The sequence below is a fragment of the Falco peregrinus genome, chromosome Z, assembly GCF_023634155.1.
Source record: "Falco peregrinus isolate bFalPer1 chromosome Z, bFalPer1.pri, whole genome shotgun sequence".
Taxonomy (NCBI): Eukaryota; Metazoa; Chordata; class Aves; order Falconiformes; family Falconidae; genus Falco; species Falco peregrinus.
Window position 1 is genome coordinate 69274050 of NC_073739.1, and position 21071 is coordinate 69295120.

At 42.0% G+C, this 21071-nt stretch overlaps 1 protein-coding gene across 2 annotated transcripts in view; it reads right to left on the bottom strand.

The window, feature by feature from the left end:
• Window positions 1-21071, bottom strand: part of NIM1K (NIM1 serine/threonine protein kinase) — a 31939-nt gene that overhangs the window by 6408 nt on the left and 4460 nt on the right. The window contains exons 2-3 of one of the 2 annotated variants that reach the window (XM_055790404.1): window positions 1983-2366; window positions 1182-1515 (exon numbers count right to left, since the gene is read on the bottom strand). In XM_055790404.1, the coding sequence (XP_055646379.1) occupies window positions 1182-1473 (292 nt within the window). In that variant the 5' untranslated portion in view covers window positions 1474-1515; window positions 1983-2366. The other variant, XM_005241966.3, reaches the window with a different exon arrangement.

A 21071-nucleotide genomic window follows, 5' to 3' on the forward strand; every position in this document is an offset into this window, starting at 1 on the left:
AAACCCACAGAAGAGGAAATAACTTGATATGGGCCAAGTAGAATAGACATGCTTTTCTGAGACAAGCAAAACCAAAAAATCCACACCCAGTTAGGCATAGGCAGACTTAAATTTAGGAAAAATAAATACTGTCAGTTCCCTGCTTTTATTCCCAGTACAACAACTGCTGCACACGAAGGATAAATGTGAGTTCCCACAGCTTTGCAGTCTGGGCTGAAAGAGGTGGTTAGAGAAAATAACAGATGATACAACATGAAGGCTTTAGGGCATATCTCGTTCTCTCACCTATAAGGTGATGGAAGAAAAGACAGTCAAAGACTATAAGAAAAAAATCAAGGCAGTAGTGTACAAAGATCCAGGGAATACTCACCCCGGGGGAAAACAAGAACAGTTTCTATTATTGTCAGACAGAGACAGAAAAAACAGGACAGATGAAGACCAGTTCTCAGTTATAACTTCTGTCTTCTCTTCATGCTACCTAGCCTTTCTAGTCCTTCCTAGAAGCGGATATAGGGTGCTTTTCTGTACTTAGGTAGTTGACAATTCAGCACAAACCCTGGTTTGGCTGTACCTGAGCTGCACTTGCTCAGCAGCCACGTCTCAGCTTTTTACAGTAATGAACCACCTGCAAATGGGTCAGTAAAGCAGGCATAAAATTTCTCACCAAAATGACTGTGATCAAATGAAAGCTTCATCCATACTAGTAAAATCTGTGATGAAACAAAGGAAGCTGTGCTAACTGCAGGCAGCAGCATGCCTAACCAGGCTGCCCTGGGGGTTTACAACCTCTACCCGTGCAGTCCATGAGCTGGGGCAGGGAAGAGGAAGAGGCAGAGGGACAGGACGAGTTGAGGGAGGGGAGGCACAGCACCATGCTTGTAAGTGTGGAGTGTTTGAGCCATGGGATGAGATACATTAACTCCATGAAGTGCGGAGATTAACTTCTCTTGCAATAGGTGCCATCTAGAGAAAATGTTTCTGGTTTCTTTAAAGCCTAATCCAAACCTAAGCATTTATCTGTGACCATGCCTATAGATTTTGCTCAACAACAAAAGAAGGACACATACAAACTATATGAGTAATTAAAGTTCAGACTGCATCTCTCTTTCCAAACAGGGCCATATGTATACCTACAGAACTAGGGTGCTCAGCATGCAGGTGACCCACCCACCCTAACCTACCTTTGGTTAGGGAATGAATTCCAAGCTTCACTTGTGAGAAATTCCCACTTCCTATTTCTCCTCTGACTCGATAGAAGCCAAGTCTCTTTCCCAGGGTTAGTTCTTTCACAACTTTTTCATTCTGGGACATATCCTGCATTAGTTTCTCAAATGGGGTCAGCCTGTGCTGCCTGCCCTCTTCATCGCCTCCATAGCACTCTGGATGCCCATCGTCTTCTCCACTGTCCTCACGATGCCACTTGGCATAGCGATGTTTTCCAAGAATTCCTCCATTCACATATCCTGTTGTCATAGTCTGTACAGTAATCACTTATTTCCCCATTTAACAAGATGGCTGGATAAGGAGTTTAAATGAAATAATTCTGTATGAATATGCAATCCTGTGCATAATGGACACAGTGACAAACTTAGCAAAAAACCCAACCAGCTTACTGAAGGTCCATCTTTGGAAGTTATTTCAAAAACAAATCCAGCATATCTACATATTGCAGTTCTGTTCAAAGCCAGAGATAAAACTGGAAACTGTTTACATCCGTCCCTGACTAACAGATTTAGTATATCAGGATCTTAATCTACAAGGTAAAAAAGGCTTTGCAATTAAAACTGTAAACTTTGTGCAAGAAAGCGCCGAGCTGCTCACTGTCTATGCAGTACATTTGACACATGCAAAACATTTGACATGAATTTTCAGCCTTTAGCTTGCTGCTTTGAAAACTAACTTGATATATAAAGGTCAAACAAATAGCTGATTAACTATGCTGAATAAATCCAGATGCTTCCAGTTCATTTTGAATAGCTGACCTTAAAAGGGTAGTCCTTCTTGACTTTGGTACCAATCCAAGAGCCGAACGTAAGGTTTGCCTTTGATTCATTCTTCAGCCTGTGAGCTTGTCACTGTGCCTTGGAAATGTCACTGTGCCTTGAAGCCTTGCTGTAAAAGGTTTGTTGCTGCTCTGTTTCCTCCTCAGGGCATGTTTAACAAAGCAACTGATCCCAGAAGATGACAGGAAAAGCATACTCTGTGCAGCGGGCAAAAGAAATGCTGTGCCTCAGTATCCCTGCCAGTCACATGGCAGGACAATACAGGATTAAGTAACTGCAATGTCACATTAACCCTCCTTTATTTAGATGAGCTTTCTTTAACGCCTTGAGCCTTCTCAAAATTTTGCCAGACGCATGGTGTTCCTAAGCAGACAGATGAAGAAAGTCATTAAAACATTTACATAACAGCATGACAGCACACCACATACCATTTCACCAACTTAACTCTGGCAACACAGACGAAGAAGTCTTCATTCTAAATACACAAGCAATCACTTACATTTAAAGCAGTAGACTATTTTTTTCTTTACCTTCCTTCTTTAACCTTGAAAAATAGGAGTTGATCAGCAACTGCTAATCATGCAGCCACGTGCCTGAGGGTGGTGAGCTGGGCAAGAAAGCCGAAGGTTGCAGTGCTCACCTCCCCTGCTCTCAGCACTGCCCAGCTGACAAACTGAAGGCACCTCACTGCCACCCTGCACAGATTCGCCACACTGAGGGGAAGAGAATTAGACAAGTAACTCAATGCCTGGAGCTTAGGGAAGGTAGACAGTCACCTAAGGTGCCACACTAGAAGAGGGCATGTGACACTGACAGGTGGGGCTGCCCTCTAAACCCCAATATCCAGTGTAAGCAAGAGGATGAGAGGCCAAAGGCACTGCATACACAAAGAAAAGGCAGCCGGTGGTGATTTCATTAAATGGGAATTGCTGCTTCTCCAGAGGGGCCGAGGCAACAGACCCAGCCTCTGGGAAGCTCCTCCTTGTCCTGATGCATGTGAGTGATTCTGCAAGTCACTTCACCTCTCCATACTGCAGCCACACTGCCAACAGCTCTGCCCAGGGGAGGTAGAGAACCTGGCTTCTCCTCATCCTCAGGGTACAGGAAGGTCCGTCACTTTTCCCTGTCACTTCCCTGAGCCAGGGATGCTCCCTACCGTGCATACTGCAGACTTACAGCTGACACAGTTTGTAAGTGGAATGGAAGGAGAATGTACTTGTTCCAGGATGCCTTTGAACTCTTAGTTACTCTTTTTGGTTTACTCTCGTTTGAAGAAAAACACAGTTTTCATGGTTGACAGAAGTATAAAACAATATTAAATATTCATACATTATTCTGTGGCTTTAAATAGAGTCAAACTCCTGACAAATACTGTATGTGTGCAACAACTGTTGGCCAAATCCTGGGGAGGGTGGCAACTGAACAAAGTCTTCATTATTCTGCCATCAAACCAGCCTCACTTAGCACCAAATATTCCCTCTAACTTTTCCATTTGATACCAGGGAAGAAACATCTATGTGGAAGGATACCCCCTCCCCAAACAAACCAAAACCTCACCTAAATCCAAACCTTACATTCTCTATTTGTTCTCCTCCATTTGGAGAAAGGACGATTTCTTGTAGGATTGTCTAAATTCTGGCCCATAGTTGTTTTCTGTTTTAACCAGTCTCACGTCAGAATTTTAAGGGTGTTTTAGGCAACAAAAAGCTTGTTATATGAAAATTAACTGTATTTCACAGTTTTAATGGAGGCCAGCATGCTGGCAGAGCAGGGCTTTTGGAAGCCACTTGTCTGCTGTACAGCACCACAGTGGTTCAGGTATTAAAGAGGCTGAGTTCTGTTCCCATTCTGCTGTTTGGTCTTCAGGAAAACTACAGAGCTCAGGTTGTCCCTATGAAAAATCTGGAAAACTCCATAAGCAATGTCAGATGTTACAGTTACAAACAGTTACAAACTGTTACTTAATTATCTTTGGATGGGCAGAGACATCCTCATCACCTTACTAAAGAAGAGGTGTAGCTTATGGCTATAGCCTGACACTCCAGAGTGCCAGGTATGGACAATTCTGCTCTTTGCAGAAGCAGAAACAGAAACACAAAACTGCTACTAATGGTGGGGGGGAAAAGCCCCCAACAAACATGCCAGGATGCTTTGGATAGCTGTTTTACAAATGCCAGCCTATTCATCATTAGAAGTCACCCAGCTAAAGACCATCTTCTTCAAAAATCATCAGAGCCTTTGCAGTTAACTGGCTGTACAGAAAGGGCTGACTGTGTAAGAAGGATTTCCTTCAAACAGACCTATACAAGCCCCTCCTGAATACATTTGGCAAAGGCAGAGAAGGCAGCTAGCCCAGTCTATGTGAACATTTAGTATCACAGAGACAAACACACCACATGGGAATGCCAGGACCTTGTGGGGACAGAGGTGTCAAGAGAAAGGCAAAACTGCATTAAGACATCAGCACATGGTTCTTCCAGAATTTGTCCCTGCCAAATTTCTCCTGGAGCTCAACATGCTCTTTTTTAGGGCACAGCCTACCACTAATCTCCCTTTCAGGCTTCCCACTAATCGTCAACCCTGCAATCTCCTGGCACTTGGCTAACTGGCTAGGTTTCCCCTGTCTTTTAAGACGAGCTATTTCAGTAATCTTGGTGTTAGCAGAATGTATACCATCTATTTATGGACTGCATTCCTTCCTGTAATCTAAACCAGTACAATCCACCCTGATATCACACAAAAGGGCACCGACTGCAAAGGAAAATAATTCTAAGACAGACAGGAGAAACAAGGAAATCAGAAGTCATCCAAATACAATGATTATATTTTTTTCTCCAGTCTGGCTGGCTGGTGACCTGAAAAACTTTAGGAGAATTTATCTGACCAAATTATTACTTTAAAAAAAGAAAAAAGCAAAAGAAAAAAACACTTAAACAAGCAACATAAGACAGAGTGAATAGATGTATCAGTCCTTAAGACCTCTGCCAGCCCTGCTCGTGTTTAACCTTGGTTTTCAAATATTTCCAGGTACTGACATTCTGGTCCTATTCTACAAAGTGCTAAATACCCTCAGGCTTCAGATGCAGGCTCAGCTTAAACCCTGGATCCTAGCTCTAAGGAAATTTAGAATGAAAGGAAAAAGGATCAAACCAAAAGAAGAGATCACTGGATATACAGACTTTGATTCCTAAAATCCCATCTTGGCAGGTATGTAAAAGTGACCTGGTTTTAAGAAGCTTTGAATGGAGCACATGGAAACATAAAAACAGCAAGACCAGGGCTCCCTCCAAGCACTGCGCTTTGCAATTTGGTCTTTTTTATTAAGCCTGTCTATCGGAGAGGCAAAATAACATTCAGCTTTGTGTGCTTAAATTTCTGCAGTTCCTTTTCCAGTGAAAATTAAGGAAGTCACACTGGATGGTCTCCTACTACTCAAATCCTGAGTAACTGGGGGGTTTATGAGGATGCCATTGGGTATTGCAACACATTCACTAGAGTTCCCTTTTCAGCCCCTCTGCTGTCTAGCCCAAGGATTTTGGAGTTATTTCCCTAGGGTAGGGAATTAGCTTGATTTGTTTGACTCCCCTTGAAGAACAGCTTGTCTCCTGATTAGTATATTATACACACCACGAGCCAACTGTGGAACTGAACAGAATTTGAAGCAGCAGGGATTTTTTTTAAGTCGTTCATAAGAAAAACATTGACTTTTTTTTAACCATAGCTTTGAAAGTTCGGTTATTGCAAGGAAATAACAACAACATAGCATATTCCTATGTTTAGAAGACTGATCTTTTATAAAAGATGAGAGCCCAGCAAAACTCATGGTGATGAGTCCACAAGACCTGTACCACAGACTGAATATGACACAAAAGATCTACTGTGCAGACACACACCCTGTTCATCAACACAGGGAAATTAATAGCTCCACTTCTGTACTTCTACTCAAGTAATACTGATTCAGTGCACAGCTGTGGTGGCCAAAGGAAAGCGATGTTTGTTCAAGGTTTGCCCTGACCACATTTTTTGGATTTGAGTAAGAAGCACTCTCAGTGTTATTTCTGTGAATGCCAGAAAATGGAGTGACTATAAAATACGCACCCCTGAGCTTTTGTATTGGTTGTTAGAAAAAAAAAGATTCCAAACACACAATATAGCACAGTTACAGGCTGAACGCAGACCTGTATGATCCCAGCTCAGGTAGGAGAAAATATGAACAGTGGCTGTGGAGAGTTCCAGAAACAAGTTGCTCTCTCTGCCCAGGCCCGCATGCCACCCATTTCAGTACATCCCAGAATTACTACTGTTAGTTAGCATAGCATTCAGTTTGCCAATTATTGTTTGATGAAAACCAGATGTGATCAACATAATTCTTGACCTTATAAATATCCTTGCTAAGACACATTGTTTTTCCACACATGGAATATTAACATACGCAGCAATCCTGGCCAAGGCAATATAAAAAAACACTGAACACACTTTTATAGCCATGCAAGTACAACCAGTGTTGTGCCAGATGGAAATAACTGTTGTTTAGGACAATGAAATGGGAGATAGGCCATGTACAACAGACTATGCATAAGCTCTATTTGCATTTTCAGTTAAATGAAAGCCTATCTGTTAAACACAAGATGATACACCACAAAACTGTAAGAAAATGACTGTAACAGGTGCTATAGTGAGTTAAGCACTCACTCCTTTTATCACCTCATTTATCACATTGTACATGGTGACAAGGCACAATGGTACCAACATGTAAGAGACTACATATGGGCCACACTGTAATAGCAGATCTTCCGAGGGTCTGACACAGCACTTGGAGGGCATGTCACCTTCACCTCTTCCACAAACCTCCCAGTGCTGCCACACAACAATGTGCAGGCACTGGGATAATCCAGTCACTTCTGGCAAGCTGTGTCAGCACACTAACTAGAGTCAAGTCAAAGCACTCTGCTGTCCTCTGTGCACATCTTAGACCACAGATGCAAGACTACCTTCAAGATGACAAAGTGAAAGAGAAGGCTAACAAAAAAGAATATGAAAGATCATGTACTCTCTCACTGCTTTCCTGCTTTCTATTCTTTCCTGCTGCCCATTGCTTGGTGAAACAGAACACGAACACCTTCAATGGCTTCCATGCAAAACCTCACTGATCACCACAGAACCAAGAGGGGAAGCAGGAGGAGGTAAAAAATGGTTGTATTGTACTGACTCCTTCGCAACAAAAGGCCTATTCTACATGCTGATGCCAACCCAAGAAAATAAGAAATCCTGATGTAAAAAGGGAAAAAAAAGCCAACCAAAAATCTCCACCATGGAACACACTAGCTCTAGCCCACAACTTATAACACAATTGTAACTAAGAGGAGATGACAGTGAATGTTGTAACCTAAATTCAGAAATTTAATAAGCCTGAGCCCTGCATACTGAGGCAGAATACAGGTGGATGCTTGATCAAGTGTCCTCCCCCAACCTCACCAGGCAGTCTGAAATCCTCATCTTTTGGGTTGATCCCCCACTCATTCTGGGATAGACTCCTAAAGACAAGCACAGATGTTTCCTTGATGGAACCTGAGCTCTGACTAGCCAGCTCCCACAGCTGCTGACTAGAGACAGGCAGAAGCACGGAGAGCACCACTCCACACAGGTCACCATGGTGGAAGATTATATATCCAAGCAAGCTCCCATGTTCATTTAGCCCAGCTTCCGTCTCACCAGGAGCAGAGAGAAGAAATAGAGGGGTTTTCCTAGGTGTACCCTAATCAGTGACCCACACCTAAAAGCTCTCACCATGATCTCTAATAGGCATCACTGGCTGTGTCCAGGGAGTGCTACAACCTGGCCCACAGAAAATCACCTAACAGGTGGACCATCAGGCTCAGCCAGCATAAGCACAGCAGCAGCTCAGAGAAGTCCTGCTGGGCTACTGACAGGCAGTCCATGCGGTACTGGTGTTGGGGCACAGCACAGACTCACCTTTCCACCTCCCCAAGTGTTACCTGCTGACAGGCTGGAATAAGCTCTTGGACAAGAGCATCAAGGAAGACAGGCTGCACAGACCTGTCAGTGTTGAGATGTAACCCCCAGTCCCAGCTGAGCTGATGCCAAGTTGGGTACTGCCCAGCTGGTGTAGTCTAACATCAAATCCACAGTCTGCAGATGCATGGGGTATATTGAAAAAAAAATAAATGCACAACAATCAAGGTAACACTAACTACACTAAGCTAATACATTAGACCTGTGAAGTAGAAACTAAAATATGGGGGGGGGGGGGGGGGGGAGGGGAACCTTTTCATCCTTTTGCAGATCTGCATGATAAAAACAGCTAGAAAGAGAATTAATTAGTCTTTGAATTACACAGAAACTTACATTAAAAGCAAAGACAAAAGAAGAATTTATTAGCAGAACTCATTGATTTTCCAGGTCTTTGAAATACGTGGGAGGGATTAATTTGAAGTCTGACTGTATTTTGAAATAAAATTCACCCTCTCAAAATTTTAACCTGGCCAATCTCTTTTATTTCCTTAATGAGGTGTAATAAATATTGGTCAATTTGCCACAGAATTGTTCTTCCAAGGTAAAACTAGCTTCCATTAAACATGTACTCTGAGGCAACAGAGATGCAACGAAGTCTTTATTAGCCTTTTAAATAACAGGACAAAATTTATATCTAATTCAATTACTTCACTAAAAAATGAATTTGATTCATAGGCTTTCAGCAAAAATAAAATAAATTCTCTGGAAAAATCAAGCTATAGTACAAGAATTAAGAAGTAGGCAGTACTTTGAGTCCCACTGAAATCACTGAGGAAATCAGTCTTTACTTATTTCAAGAAAGTGACTGTATATTTAGAAATCACCCTGCTGTTATTTGCAGGAAAGAGAAACCTAACGTGTTTCCATACAAGTGAAAAAGGAAAAAGAAAATGTTCTGGTTTATAATGTCTATCACAGTTTTCTTTCACTCTTCCCCACTTATTAGATGGGCTGTAGCAAATAGAAATAACTCTGGTTACCTTTTACAAGGTAATCAAATTTAGTTGCATCAATATTATATGCACTCCTCAAAAGTACTATGTAGTAAAAGCTTAACTATTCATAAGGCAAATTTTAAATGGAACTGGGCAGAAGATAAGCAGTTGCTATTATTTTCCAGGGAGGTATTTGGAAAGATACAAATCCTGCATTGCACTTTGAAATGTACTTTATACTGCCTGGCATTTCCAGTTTTTCAGAGTAATGTCTGAGACACTTGAGATTTATCCTGAATCAACATTAATAAAACACTGCATTACAGTAATTGTATTACTAAGCCTGACTAAAAGAAGGTGTAGATGTAGACATACAATACCCACATAAAAGTGGTAGGAGCCACAGAGAAACAGAGCAACACCATAAAGACTGTCTGCTTGGTTTTACAAATGCTGAAAAAAATACCTTGAAAGTGTCGTTGCAACAGTCCTTGCCAATTTTAAATGGCTCAAAGTGACTGCAGTACTGAGAACTTTTAGAACATTTAAAGAAAAAAAAAAAAACAACTAGAAAGCAAGACACATATTTGTGCTTTTTATCTAATTGACAATTAGACTGGAAATCTCTAGAACCTATCAGAAAATAACACTGAAATGGGAACCAGTCCCAGCCACATTTCTGCAGCAATATATGAGCATGCCACCTTCTCAGACCAGTGTGGTCCTCTCACCATGACGACCACTCACTCCTCACACCAGCTCCTGCCTCTGAAACTGTATTTGGACACCATGTACTGACAAACCTCTGCACCACGTCTGCCATCCTTAAGCCCTCCCCAACCTTTGCAGGCACAGAGCCATGCAGGAGAATATGCAGAAGCTCACCAGAATCACTGAAGCGTCAACTAACCTCTGGAAACTGCTTAATGCACAGTAAGTCTTCAAGACTCGGCAAGAAGCTTAGCAGGAAGTGGTCTGATCTTATTTGGCATCCTGCAGGCTATAAGTTACTAATCACAGAATCACCAGAAGGCTGGCATTGGAAGGGACCTTGGGAGATCATCTAGTCCAAGCCCCTGCTAAAGCAGGTTCATCTACAGCACACTGCACAGGATGCATCCAGGCGGGTTTTGAGTATCTCCAGAGATAGAGACTCCACAGCCTCTCTGGGCAGCCTGTTCCAGTGCTCTGCCACCCCCAAAGTAAAATTCCTCCTCAGATTCAGGTGGAACTTCCTGGGTTGCAGTTTGTGCCCATTGCCCCTTGTCCTGTCACTGGGCTCTACTGAAAGGGGCCTGGCCCCATTCTCCTGACGCTCGCCCTTAAGATACCTGTATGCATTGATCAGATCCCATCTCATTCCTTCTGCAGGCTAAACAGGCCCAGGTCTCCCAGCCTTTCCTCAGAAGGGACATGCTTCTGTCCCCTCATCATCTTCACAGCCCTTTGCTGGACCCTCTCCAGTAGTTCCCTGCCTCTCTTGAACTGGGGAGCCCAGAACTGGACACAGCACTCCAAATCAGCCTCATCAGGGCTGAGTAGAGGGGAGGCTTACCTTGCCTGACCTGCTGACCATGTTCCTCCTAATGCCCCCCAGGATCCCACTGGCCTTGGCCACCAGGGCACACTGCTGGCTCATGGGCAACTTGCTGCCCACCAGCACTCCCAGGTCCTTCCCCGCAGAGCTGCCTTCCAGCAGGTCAGCCCCAGCCTGTGCTGGTGTGTGGGGTTGTTCCTCACCAGGGGCAGGACCTCACACCTGCCTTTACTGAACTCCATCAGGTTCCTCTCTGCCCAACTCTCCAGCCTGTCCAGGTCTCACTGAATGGCAGCGCAGCCTTTGCCGCTGATCACGATCCTCCGAGCTCTGCCATTCAGCCAGTTCTCAGTCCCCATCACCGTCCACTCATCCAACCCACGCTGCCTGAGCTTACCTATGAGGATGTTGTGGGAGACAGTGTCAAAAGCCTTGCTGAGGTCAAGGTAGACAACATCCACCGCTCTCCCCTTGTCTACCCAGCTGGTCATTCCATCACAGAAGGCTGTCAGGTTGGTCAGGCATGGCTTCCCCTTGGTGAATCCATATTGACTACTCCTGGTAACCTTTTTGCTCCACATACTTAGAGATGACCTCCAGGATGAGTTGTTTCATCACCTTTCCAGGGACGGAGGTAAGTCTGACTGCCTTGTAGTTTCCTGGCTCCTACTTGTTGCCCTTTTTGAAGACTGGAGTGACATTGGCTTTCCTCCAGTCCTCAGGCATCTCTCCTGTTCTCCATGACCTTTCAAAGATGATGAAGAGTGGCTTGGCAATAACACCTGCCAGCTCCCTCAGCACTCAGGGGTGCATCCCAATGGGGCCCATGAATTTGTGTGTGTCAGGTTTGTTTAAGTGATCCCTAACCTGATCCTCCTTGACCAGGGGAAAGTCTTCCTTTCTCCAGACCTCCTCTCTTGCCTCCAGGGTCTGGGAATTGTGAGTGCTGGCCTTGGCCATGAAGACTGAAGCAAAGAAGGCATTCTGTAACTCCACCAGGGCATCCACCTCATTCAGCAGCAGGCACACATTTTCCTTAGTCATCTTCTTACTGAGGTACTTGAAGAAGCGCTTTCTATTGTCCTTGACATCCCTTGCCAGGTTTAATTCCAACCAGACGTTAGCCTTCCTCATTGCCTCCCTGCATGCTCTGACAGTGTTCCTATATTCCTCCCAAATGGCCTGTCCCTTTTTCCACATTCTGTAAAATTCCTTCTTCTGTTTGAGTTTAGCTACAAGCTCCTTGCTTATCCATGCAGGCCCTCTGCCCCCTTTGCTTGTGTACCTCTGCATATCAAAGAAATGCTGCCCATTAGAGACCCCCCCCCCTTTCACTGGAGTGAGAATAGAAGTGAAATTAGGACTGGTATTTTTAAAAATAGGATCTAGAAAAACAATATAATGGCAGAAAGCAACATTCAAGACCGCCTACTGCAAATTGAACTGTTCTCTCATCTTCAGCTGCTCTGGTGCATATTAATGATCCTAAGCGAGGGATACTAACCCAAACAAGGTGAAGCACAACTCTAGTTTTACTCTTCTTTCACAACTTTGGCTTCAGTATTGCAGCTAAATGCTTTGACATTCATCTCACTAAAATAAACCTTTTTTTTCTCTTCAGCTTGTCTGGGTTTGGAGCCCTGAAAAGTTCATAATATTGTCTCTCAAACCAAATATCCAATACAGTAGTGTGTGTTGAAGAGCCTGTAACCCAACACATTTAGGCAAGTGGCTTGTCCTGTTGCAAGGATCAGTAAAGGAGCCAGGGTTTGAAGGCAGGCACAGAACAATACTCCTCTGGCTGAGAAAGTGCAGAAGAGGAACACCTCAGAGGTTCAATCAATACCCAGCTTGTTTATGATCCACTGAAAGCCAGGGTGATGCTAAAAAGTTGCCACATCCCAAATGCCTAAAAACATCCTTGTTTTCACACTTGAACAGCAAAAGTTTTCCTGACCTGAATAAATGTTAATGCTAGTAAATCTGGCTAGTATATAATTTCACTAATCTTATTGAGATTCATTGAGTATGTGTCCTGGACCATGTACAATTAGTACTATTATTTTTGTCAAACTGAAGACTTACATAAACTGCACTCCATTAGAAAGAATAACGCAAATCTGAGTATCCAGCAGCATTAGGAAACCAGTCACTGTTCTTTCCATTTAATTTTTCTAATTAAATCCACTGGAAAAGGAACTGTTGTTCCAAAGATTTTTGGAACTGCTAAATACGTATTATGTGGCATTTGAGCCTCTGTACAAAAGTTTGTAAAATTTACCACACAGAAGACTGCAAAACATGTCAAAAGCTAAGACAGATGATACTCATTAACATTTTAACAAAGTAACACATTCAGTGCTCAAGACTGGGGACTAGATTTTGACAAACCTGCAAAAATGGAAATTAAGAATAAACCAACTCTACAGTATTACACAGATACAAATTCCCTTCTGTGATTTCAGGAAGTGTAGGTTCACTAATAGAGCAAAAAGCCAAGATATGCAAAAGTAGAGCATTAAGTTATTTTAGGACATCTTTAAACCATAATATTCCCAGCAAACATCTGCTCCCCCTGGTGCAGACAGTTATGTGGCATCTCTCAGAACCACCATTCACATTCCATGATCCAAAATCCCATGTTTATGCTAAACTCTGTAAGATACTCCAGTTTCTCACCTTCCCTCAATTTCCTCCTTGATGAAATCTGCAAGAGAATTTCAGATTAGAATCCAGAAATGTATCTGAGAATACAGACACCCAGAAGTCTATAAGCCATTCCTATTAGACTAAAGTTCTGAAATAGCAATCTATTTTTAAATAATGACAATATAATGCTTCTAGCATTTCATTCACTGACTAATCTATCCTGGATTTCCTTAATGCTCAACCCCTTTCTAACAGCCTTCTATCAACAGAAGAAAAGACAGCTGCCGGAGTGCAGCAGAACTCAGTGATGGGGAAAAAAGCTCTCAAGTTTCATTTTACTGTGTGAAGTGGAAGAGAAACAACAGGAAATCAATCAGTGGAACTAGGTCAAAATTAGTGTTTTAAGAAAAAGAATGAAAAAAGAAATAAAATTTAGAGAGTAAGAATATTATGATAGTTTGCACTACTTTAATGGTGATAATTGCTTGAGAAAGATTTTTTCCCACTTATCGTTATAATTAAATTAGAGAATCTATTGGGTGGGGGTTTTGTCAAGATACTTAAGAATGAAACTGCTGTTTAAGTGGTATGCACATGAAATTATATGCCAGCAGGAAAACATTCTGACAAAAAAGAGCTGATTTTGTAACCATACTAATACTTTTGTATAATAATAAAGGCAACACACAGAGTGTGCTGTTCAAATGGCTGCACATTTAAAAATATAAAGTTATAAGACCTGCTAAGGTTTCTAGAATAGCTTTTGCAAATAGAGGAAAATAGGAACAAGAGATACAGAACCACCCATACAGATTTTCCAAATTCAGCAAACGAACACCACAAGGTCAGCAAGATGAAATGAGACAAGAAATGCTTAACATTGCCCATAAATCTGAATGAAGTGCAGCTGACAATCCAGAAGGTCACATTTTCTCAGGACAAACTCTGGCTTGGCCAGGTGCTGGACAGGATGGCAGCCTGGGCATGGCCAGAGCCTCCGGCAGTAAAAGGCCAAGTTTCCACATGATGGATGCATCACCCCTGAGCTCAGAGACATGATGGCAACTCTTTTCTTGAAAAGGGCATCCTTCCACCATCCTGATTATTGTAATAACGCATGGTGAAGAACTGTAAACTCAAGACCAAAACCTTTTATGCTTCACAGCAGTTTACAAATTACATTATGTCATTTTAGCACCACAGAGTGATAGCAGAGAGCAGGTCTGGAAACGAAGACATACAAAGAGTTGCAGTATGTGCAGTAACAGATAGCTATATTTACAGCCAAGCAGGGACTTTGACTTGTTTGATCCCTTATACCTTCAGTCTAGAAACCACGTTCCACTAAGAGTCCAAAACCTCTCAGGAAGCAGACTCACGATCAGCTCCTAAAGAGACGTATTGGAAGCAATTCTCCAGCAAGCAGCTCAGAGTAGACAGGACACCGTCTTTAATTTTGACTGAGGATGTACCACATGTGAACAGAGTCAACACTGCCTTGAGCTAGAACTGCCTGCTTTACTGGCACTAAGCTTTTCAGCCTCTAATGTAAAGATTCTTCCAGCTCCTCCAAAGCTTGGTCTCCAACTGAACCTCCATCAACAATATTTACTCCCCTGTCTCTCTATGGCAGCAGCATTTCTCAGTGCCACAGCAGTAGGTGAGAGAGAAAAAGAAAGAAAATGCGTCTCTTGCATCCTCTTCATAAATCTAGCACTTAAACCCAGATAATCACACCACTTAATCTGGTGACAACAGGCAGAGCTCAACAGGAATGGAAAGAGTTTATTCTCATAACCTCTAAATCATACGGCTGGCATGAATGAACAGTTTCTCGTCACTGTTTACTAGAAGAAAGAACTTCATCCATTTTTGTTTCTCATTTGTAAACCTGGGGGTAGCACAAACCACTTAAAAGGCAAAGATATAGTCATTTATCACAGTGATCATGGTAGTACTGAACATAAAAAACAGAGAACCATTATTCTGAAAGCCTGCTCACACCACAAAGCCAGCATCAAACCTGTATCTTGCACTCGCTACACTCTCCATATAGAACTCCAGAATTTTTCACAGACATGATACAGAATTGAACATATACACCAGTTGTGCAGATTGTTAAATCAAAAGCAAAGCAAAAAGACAACCTCTCCTTCCATGCTGTGCTTTCTTCTTGTTTGTGACTTACTGCTCACTCTAGGCAACGTCACAGTTCCTGTTTACTACCCTGATGACGATAATCCTGACACTCCTTTAAGATGTCTTCCTTATTTTCTCATTATAATAAAAAAAATGCACAAAATTACTGTTTGTATGTATAGGTTACTTTGGAGAAGCAAACAGGTTAAGCCAAACAGCTTTAGTGAGTTGTTAGTGTATGCTTAAGACACACACACACAGATGACCACAAAGTTTCATAAACTGTGGGAAATGAACTTGGAAGATTGCTGGAGGAACCAGACTACTAGCCTGACGGCTGAGATGCAAACAATGGAGTCTCATTTCTGATGAAGACTGAATCTGTTCAACTTCTCTATTTTTTTACCAACATGGAGTTTCTCACCATGTAAAGGAGTCTTAGCAATACATTTGCTAATTATGAACTCATTGTATCACAACACTAAATTTAAGATAGAATTTTGCACTTTGAAAAGTTCTGTAACATTACTGAAGCAGATTAAAAACATTTATACTGGGACTTTTAATACGGCCCGATGAAGCTGAGTTCTCTTCCTGCAGCCCACATGAGAATTCCAGTTCTAGAAAAATTTTCTTTCAATTATTATCTTAGAGTAACTTAGATTTTTAAAGTCTAATTTCTTACATACTAATTCAAGGAAGAGAAAAAAAATAATGTGAATAGAGGCATTTTTTCATCCTTCCTTAAATGGTTTCACCAGATGACCTACTGTTTGCACTCCAAAATTCAGATAAAACACAGACATCTTTTGAGTGTCTCCTTATTCCTCCTCTACTGAAACACATCTGTCAATCTCTCTATTAGCAGAATGTCTTAGACATATGAAAATTATGGTAGTAGATGTAAAACTTGCCTACAAATACAAACAGAATCAGAGTCCGAATCAGCTTTAAAATTCAGAAGGCCTTGGCAGACAGTACCTTTTCACAGCATTGAAATCCTTTACATACACCATGTTGTATTTACTGTTAGGAGAACTAGTGGAGACTAAAACCAAAAGTGAACTCTCACTGTTAAAGCTGCCAAATTTATGGAGTCTTCACAAAGCACTTCTGAAAGATAAAATTTCTGTGGAGGTGTATTGCAACTAATTGTCATCTCAGACTCTTCTTCGGCACCATTTTGTGTAGACTACCCACCAGCCACAACCTCAAGGTCATTGTTGAACCTGCAAGACTTCAAAGCCCAGACACATTTACTGAATGCATTCTCCAAAACTAGCTCTGACTTTAAACTTTTCTATGCATTCCTCCTCACATTTGCAGATAATTACACTCGTCTCTAAGGTGACCTGAACTGTGACATCAAATCAGAAGAAAGCCTTTCTCATTGTGTGGACACACGTCAGAGAAACATCTACTCCTTCAACAGAAGCAGTGAAATAAAAGTGGTGTCAGATGCAAGTGTGTAACCTCAAATGTTCAACTTTTTTCCCCTCTACTACAGCCCTGAATTCAACATTTCCATTTCACATCCTGATTCCAAATTCAACTAAATCTTACAATACACCTATCACACAGACACATAATTAGGCGGGTAGCCACGACAGACTCACATGTGCAATATCCAAGGAAAACCACTAATTGCTAGAGAACCGGGGGTTGCTGGAATTCCTTTTCCCTTGTCAGCTCTGACCACTATTGAAGCACCCACCGCTGCTATCACTGGCTTTTCACTCCTGACAAACTGTCAGTGCTTGTTCCTCACTTGCCTGAAGAGAGCAAAGCATGGAGTGGAGGTCAAATGGAAACAGCTTCTCCCATTCACTCCCAGGTGTTGTAGAGCCAAACAGCTGCAGCACTTTCCAACTAAATATTGCTGTCACTGTGGGCAGCACATACAAAATCATTTAATGTACTCATCCAGCCATACCAATGCTTTAATTAATAAGAAGTTCTCAGGTCAGACTGAACAGAGGAAAAATAACGAAGAAGAAAATCAGGAAACTGCCAAGACAGGCTTTTCTCTGAAGGAAAAATATTCTGCCACATCACATATGTTAAGGAAGCTACATTGTCAGCTAGTGATGCACTGGCTATACTTCTAAGTGCCATTGATACCAATATCTTTTCCCTATGAATAGCATAAGAGTCAACATTCCAAGTGTGGTGGATTGACCTTGGCTGGATGCCAGGTGCCCACCAAGCTGTTCTATTGCTCCCCTCTTCAGCAGAGCAGGGCAGGGAGAAAGTATGATGGAAAAAACACTTGTGCATCAAGATAAAAGCAGTTCAACGAAGCAACAGCAGAATATGTCATTTTCTACTTCCCATCAAGCAGGCAACGTTTGTCCACTTCATGAGAAGCAGGGCTTCGGTACATGTAGCAGTTTGCTTTGGAAAACAAATGTTGTAAATAACAAATACACCCACCTCCTCCTTCTTTCTCTTGGCTTTTATATCTGAGCAGATGCCATATGGGACGGAATATCCCTTTGGTCACTTTGGGGCAGCTGTCCTGGCTGTGTCCCCTCCCAAGACCTTGCCCACCCCCAGCCTACTGGTGAGAGGGGCAGGGGGAGGTCAGGCAGGCAGCTGGGTGCTGTGCCAGCGCTGCTCAGCAGCAGCCAAAACAGCGGTGTGTTATCACCGCCTTTCTGGCTACCAGTGCAAGCACGGCACTGGGGGGTCTGCTGTGGGGCTCAGCCAGACCCAATACACCAAGGCAGTTTCTTTTTTTGTAAATGCCTCTGATGTCGGTTATGTAGAGCAGGCAAAGACAATTCAGTTTCTTTAAAGAACCTGAAATTATTCTACATCTGGACTAAACCAACTTTCATATGTTTTCAAACAGAACAAACAAAACCAACAGAACTTAGGTCAGAAGGGCTACCACAAAATAGCCTCATGACTGGAGCACCTACTCAGACTTGGTGGTGTATCTGACTCCCGGTCCTAAACCATGAAGGTTTTCAGATGCAGCCTTTCACCACACAGAATGCTGTCACTGCTCAACTATTGTACAGGCATGCCTTGAAAACCATAAGCAGCATTAAAGCAAGTTTCCAAAGGGACAGAGAGGGAGAACAATTCATTGACTGTGATGCAAAGCTGTACAGTAATTTATATATGAAATTTATACACCAGACTTATCACCCCTTCATGTGAAGAAAAGTAAAAAAAATAGTTTCTCAGCATCAGGCTTGTGGGAATAGCTCTATGCAAGATACCCAAATGAAGTAATGTGATGTTTAGCAAGAATTATGCTTCAGTTAAAATGCATTTGTTCTGAGTATTGAGTACAGAAGTTTTGGGAACTCCAGTCTATATTCCCATATATATTCAGTGTATTTTGCTTGATGACTACACTTTCCTGTGAAAGGTAAAGCTAGTTTCTAAGTGTGTCTTTAACTTCAAACTTTCATTTTTCTGGCAAACACCTCCTCAGGAGGTTGTCAAATCCTGGGTCACCAGAGACAAAGAGCAGCAAAGAGGATGACATAATCCACATCTGGGAAAAAGGCCAAACCCAGCTCTTACTGATACTCCAGCACTTTTGATTCTGAAAGGAAACCTGTATCTTTTTTTCTGCTTAGCAAGATACCAGCTGTTCCAAGTGGGATCAAGCAGTTAAAAGGGGTCTAGAACACAAGAAACCACAAGGAATTAAAAAAAAAAAAACCTCAAACACAAAAAAAACCCAAGGAAGAATAAGCAAAAAGGCTTTGAAATAAAATAATTTTTAAAATCTTCATTACTGATGCAAGACGCTGTCAATGTTAATTACAAGAGAACGGCTGTCAAAAGAAATCTCCACCAAATGGAGCTGATTACACTTCAAATTAAGATAAAAATCTGTCTTTGATATGCTGCAGAAGAGCTGACACTTTGTCAGTAGTTAGCACTACTTTTGAAATGCTCTCCTTTGATGTTTTTTAAAATTCGGATCCTGCTAGAATCTGAAAGTTTTTCAAGATGTCATGAATGTCCTAAGCCTCAGGGGAGCCCTCCATGTGTACCCCCAGCCTCTAGACGACACCTGTAGAAATGCGGTTCTGTGATAAATATGAGTCCTTAAAGAGGAAAGTGCAGCTGCCCTCTCCTGTTGCTGCATCAGCACAAATAAAGGAAGCCTACACTGAATTTAGTTCCTTCCAAGCAGAAAGATGCAATACATACCCACAAAGATCTGCAATGCTTGTTTTCAGTGCAGTGGTGTAGCAGTGCAACGTACCCATACGTATAACAAGCTATGGACCATGAGACAAGGGGTAAGTTGTTGGTAAATGCCTTACAGCCTTTCCAGGCAGCTCTTCACAAGAGTAGAAAGCACGACACTAAGGAGTGAGTGATGACTCCTGGAAAACGCAAATCCCTGTGCCCTTGTGGCATGCACTTTGGTAGCTCAAACAGCCTCGTGCAACTGCTGAGAGTAAGTACTAACGCTCAAGGGATTTACTGCCTGGCTTATCCTAATGCTGTGCTTTTCAGGAGGGGATAGAGTTGTACAGTAGAGGCCTAAACAAGAAGCAAGCACAGCATATGCCATTTGCTCTGAAGTTTTAGCTCTTTACCCAGACAACCTGCACACATTATCAGCAGCTACAATCTTGCACTTCATGTTCTTCATAACGATGGTCTTATGAAGGTAACACCAATGAGAACCTACTGAAATGGAAAATATGAAAGAGCAGCTGACATTGTGTGCACAAATTAATATTTACACCTTCCAGGCCATTAGAACCTTTTAAACACTATTTTCTCTTTCACTCCCAAAACTACTCTCCAGCAAGACACGTTAGAAATTCACATCAGAGCTACAGAGAATTAAAACAATTGTCCGAGAACTGTTTTCTCCTTCCACCCCATTCTTAGAAAGAAAACCCTAATTGTAAATGTAGAAACCAGAATTTAAGAAAAAAGATTACAAAATTTCATTGCTTCCCACCCTCTACTTCCCTCTGCAATTTAAGGTAGGATAGGAGCAATCACTTACAGTAGCACACATCTCAGGGTATTTCCAAATGTCAAATGTAAACTATATAGGAGAAAAACATATATGCAAACACAAGTATGTAAAGAATACCAACACCTTAAAAATATAATAAAGAAATAAATCATTGATACATACTGTGCTCCAAGAGAAGAACTAATTTAACAGGGTGATAAATAGTTGTCTGAAGGATAGATATGTCCAAATATGTTACAATGAAGCAAACCAGTAATTAAAAAATCAGGCCTTTGGGCTGTGGCATCTTAGTGCCTACCAGCACCCAAAAGGAAACAACACTGACACAGAGAAAATAACCTTACAGTTTTTTATTTACAAAATAGAAACTATAGAGCTAAATCATACCCTAGACTTGAATACTGGTGCTGCGAGAGCAAACACAGGCCTGGCTGCTGCACGTGGTGACCCATGGCCTCATGGAGCCGTGCAGCTACTGAGGTGATGGGTCTACAGGGGCATCCAGAGACTGACCCTCATTCCAGGCACAACCCTCAGCTCAGGAGTGAGGCTGTAAAACTGTGAGACTGTTCCACCATATGGTGTAGGAGAGTTGGGAGCAAAATGATAGGCAACCTCTTTTTTTTTTGAAAAAAAATTTGTACATTTTTTGAATAATAAATGTATAATCTATAAGGACAAAAAATCAGCAGCAAGACCAAGTTACAGATGAAAACGTGATATTAATGGCTGACAGTTGAAAGTTTTTCGCATTCTACAGATCTAAATCAAGTACTTCATCAAGAATGTTTTCTTATGCTTAAGGT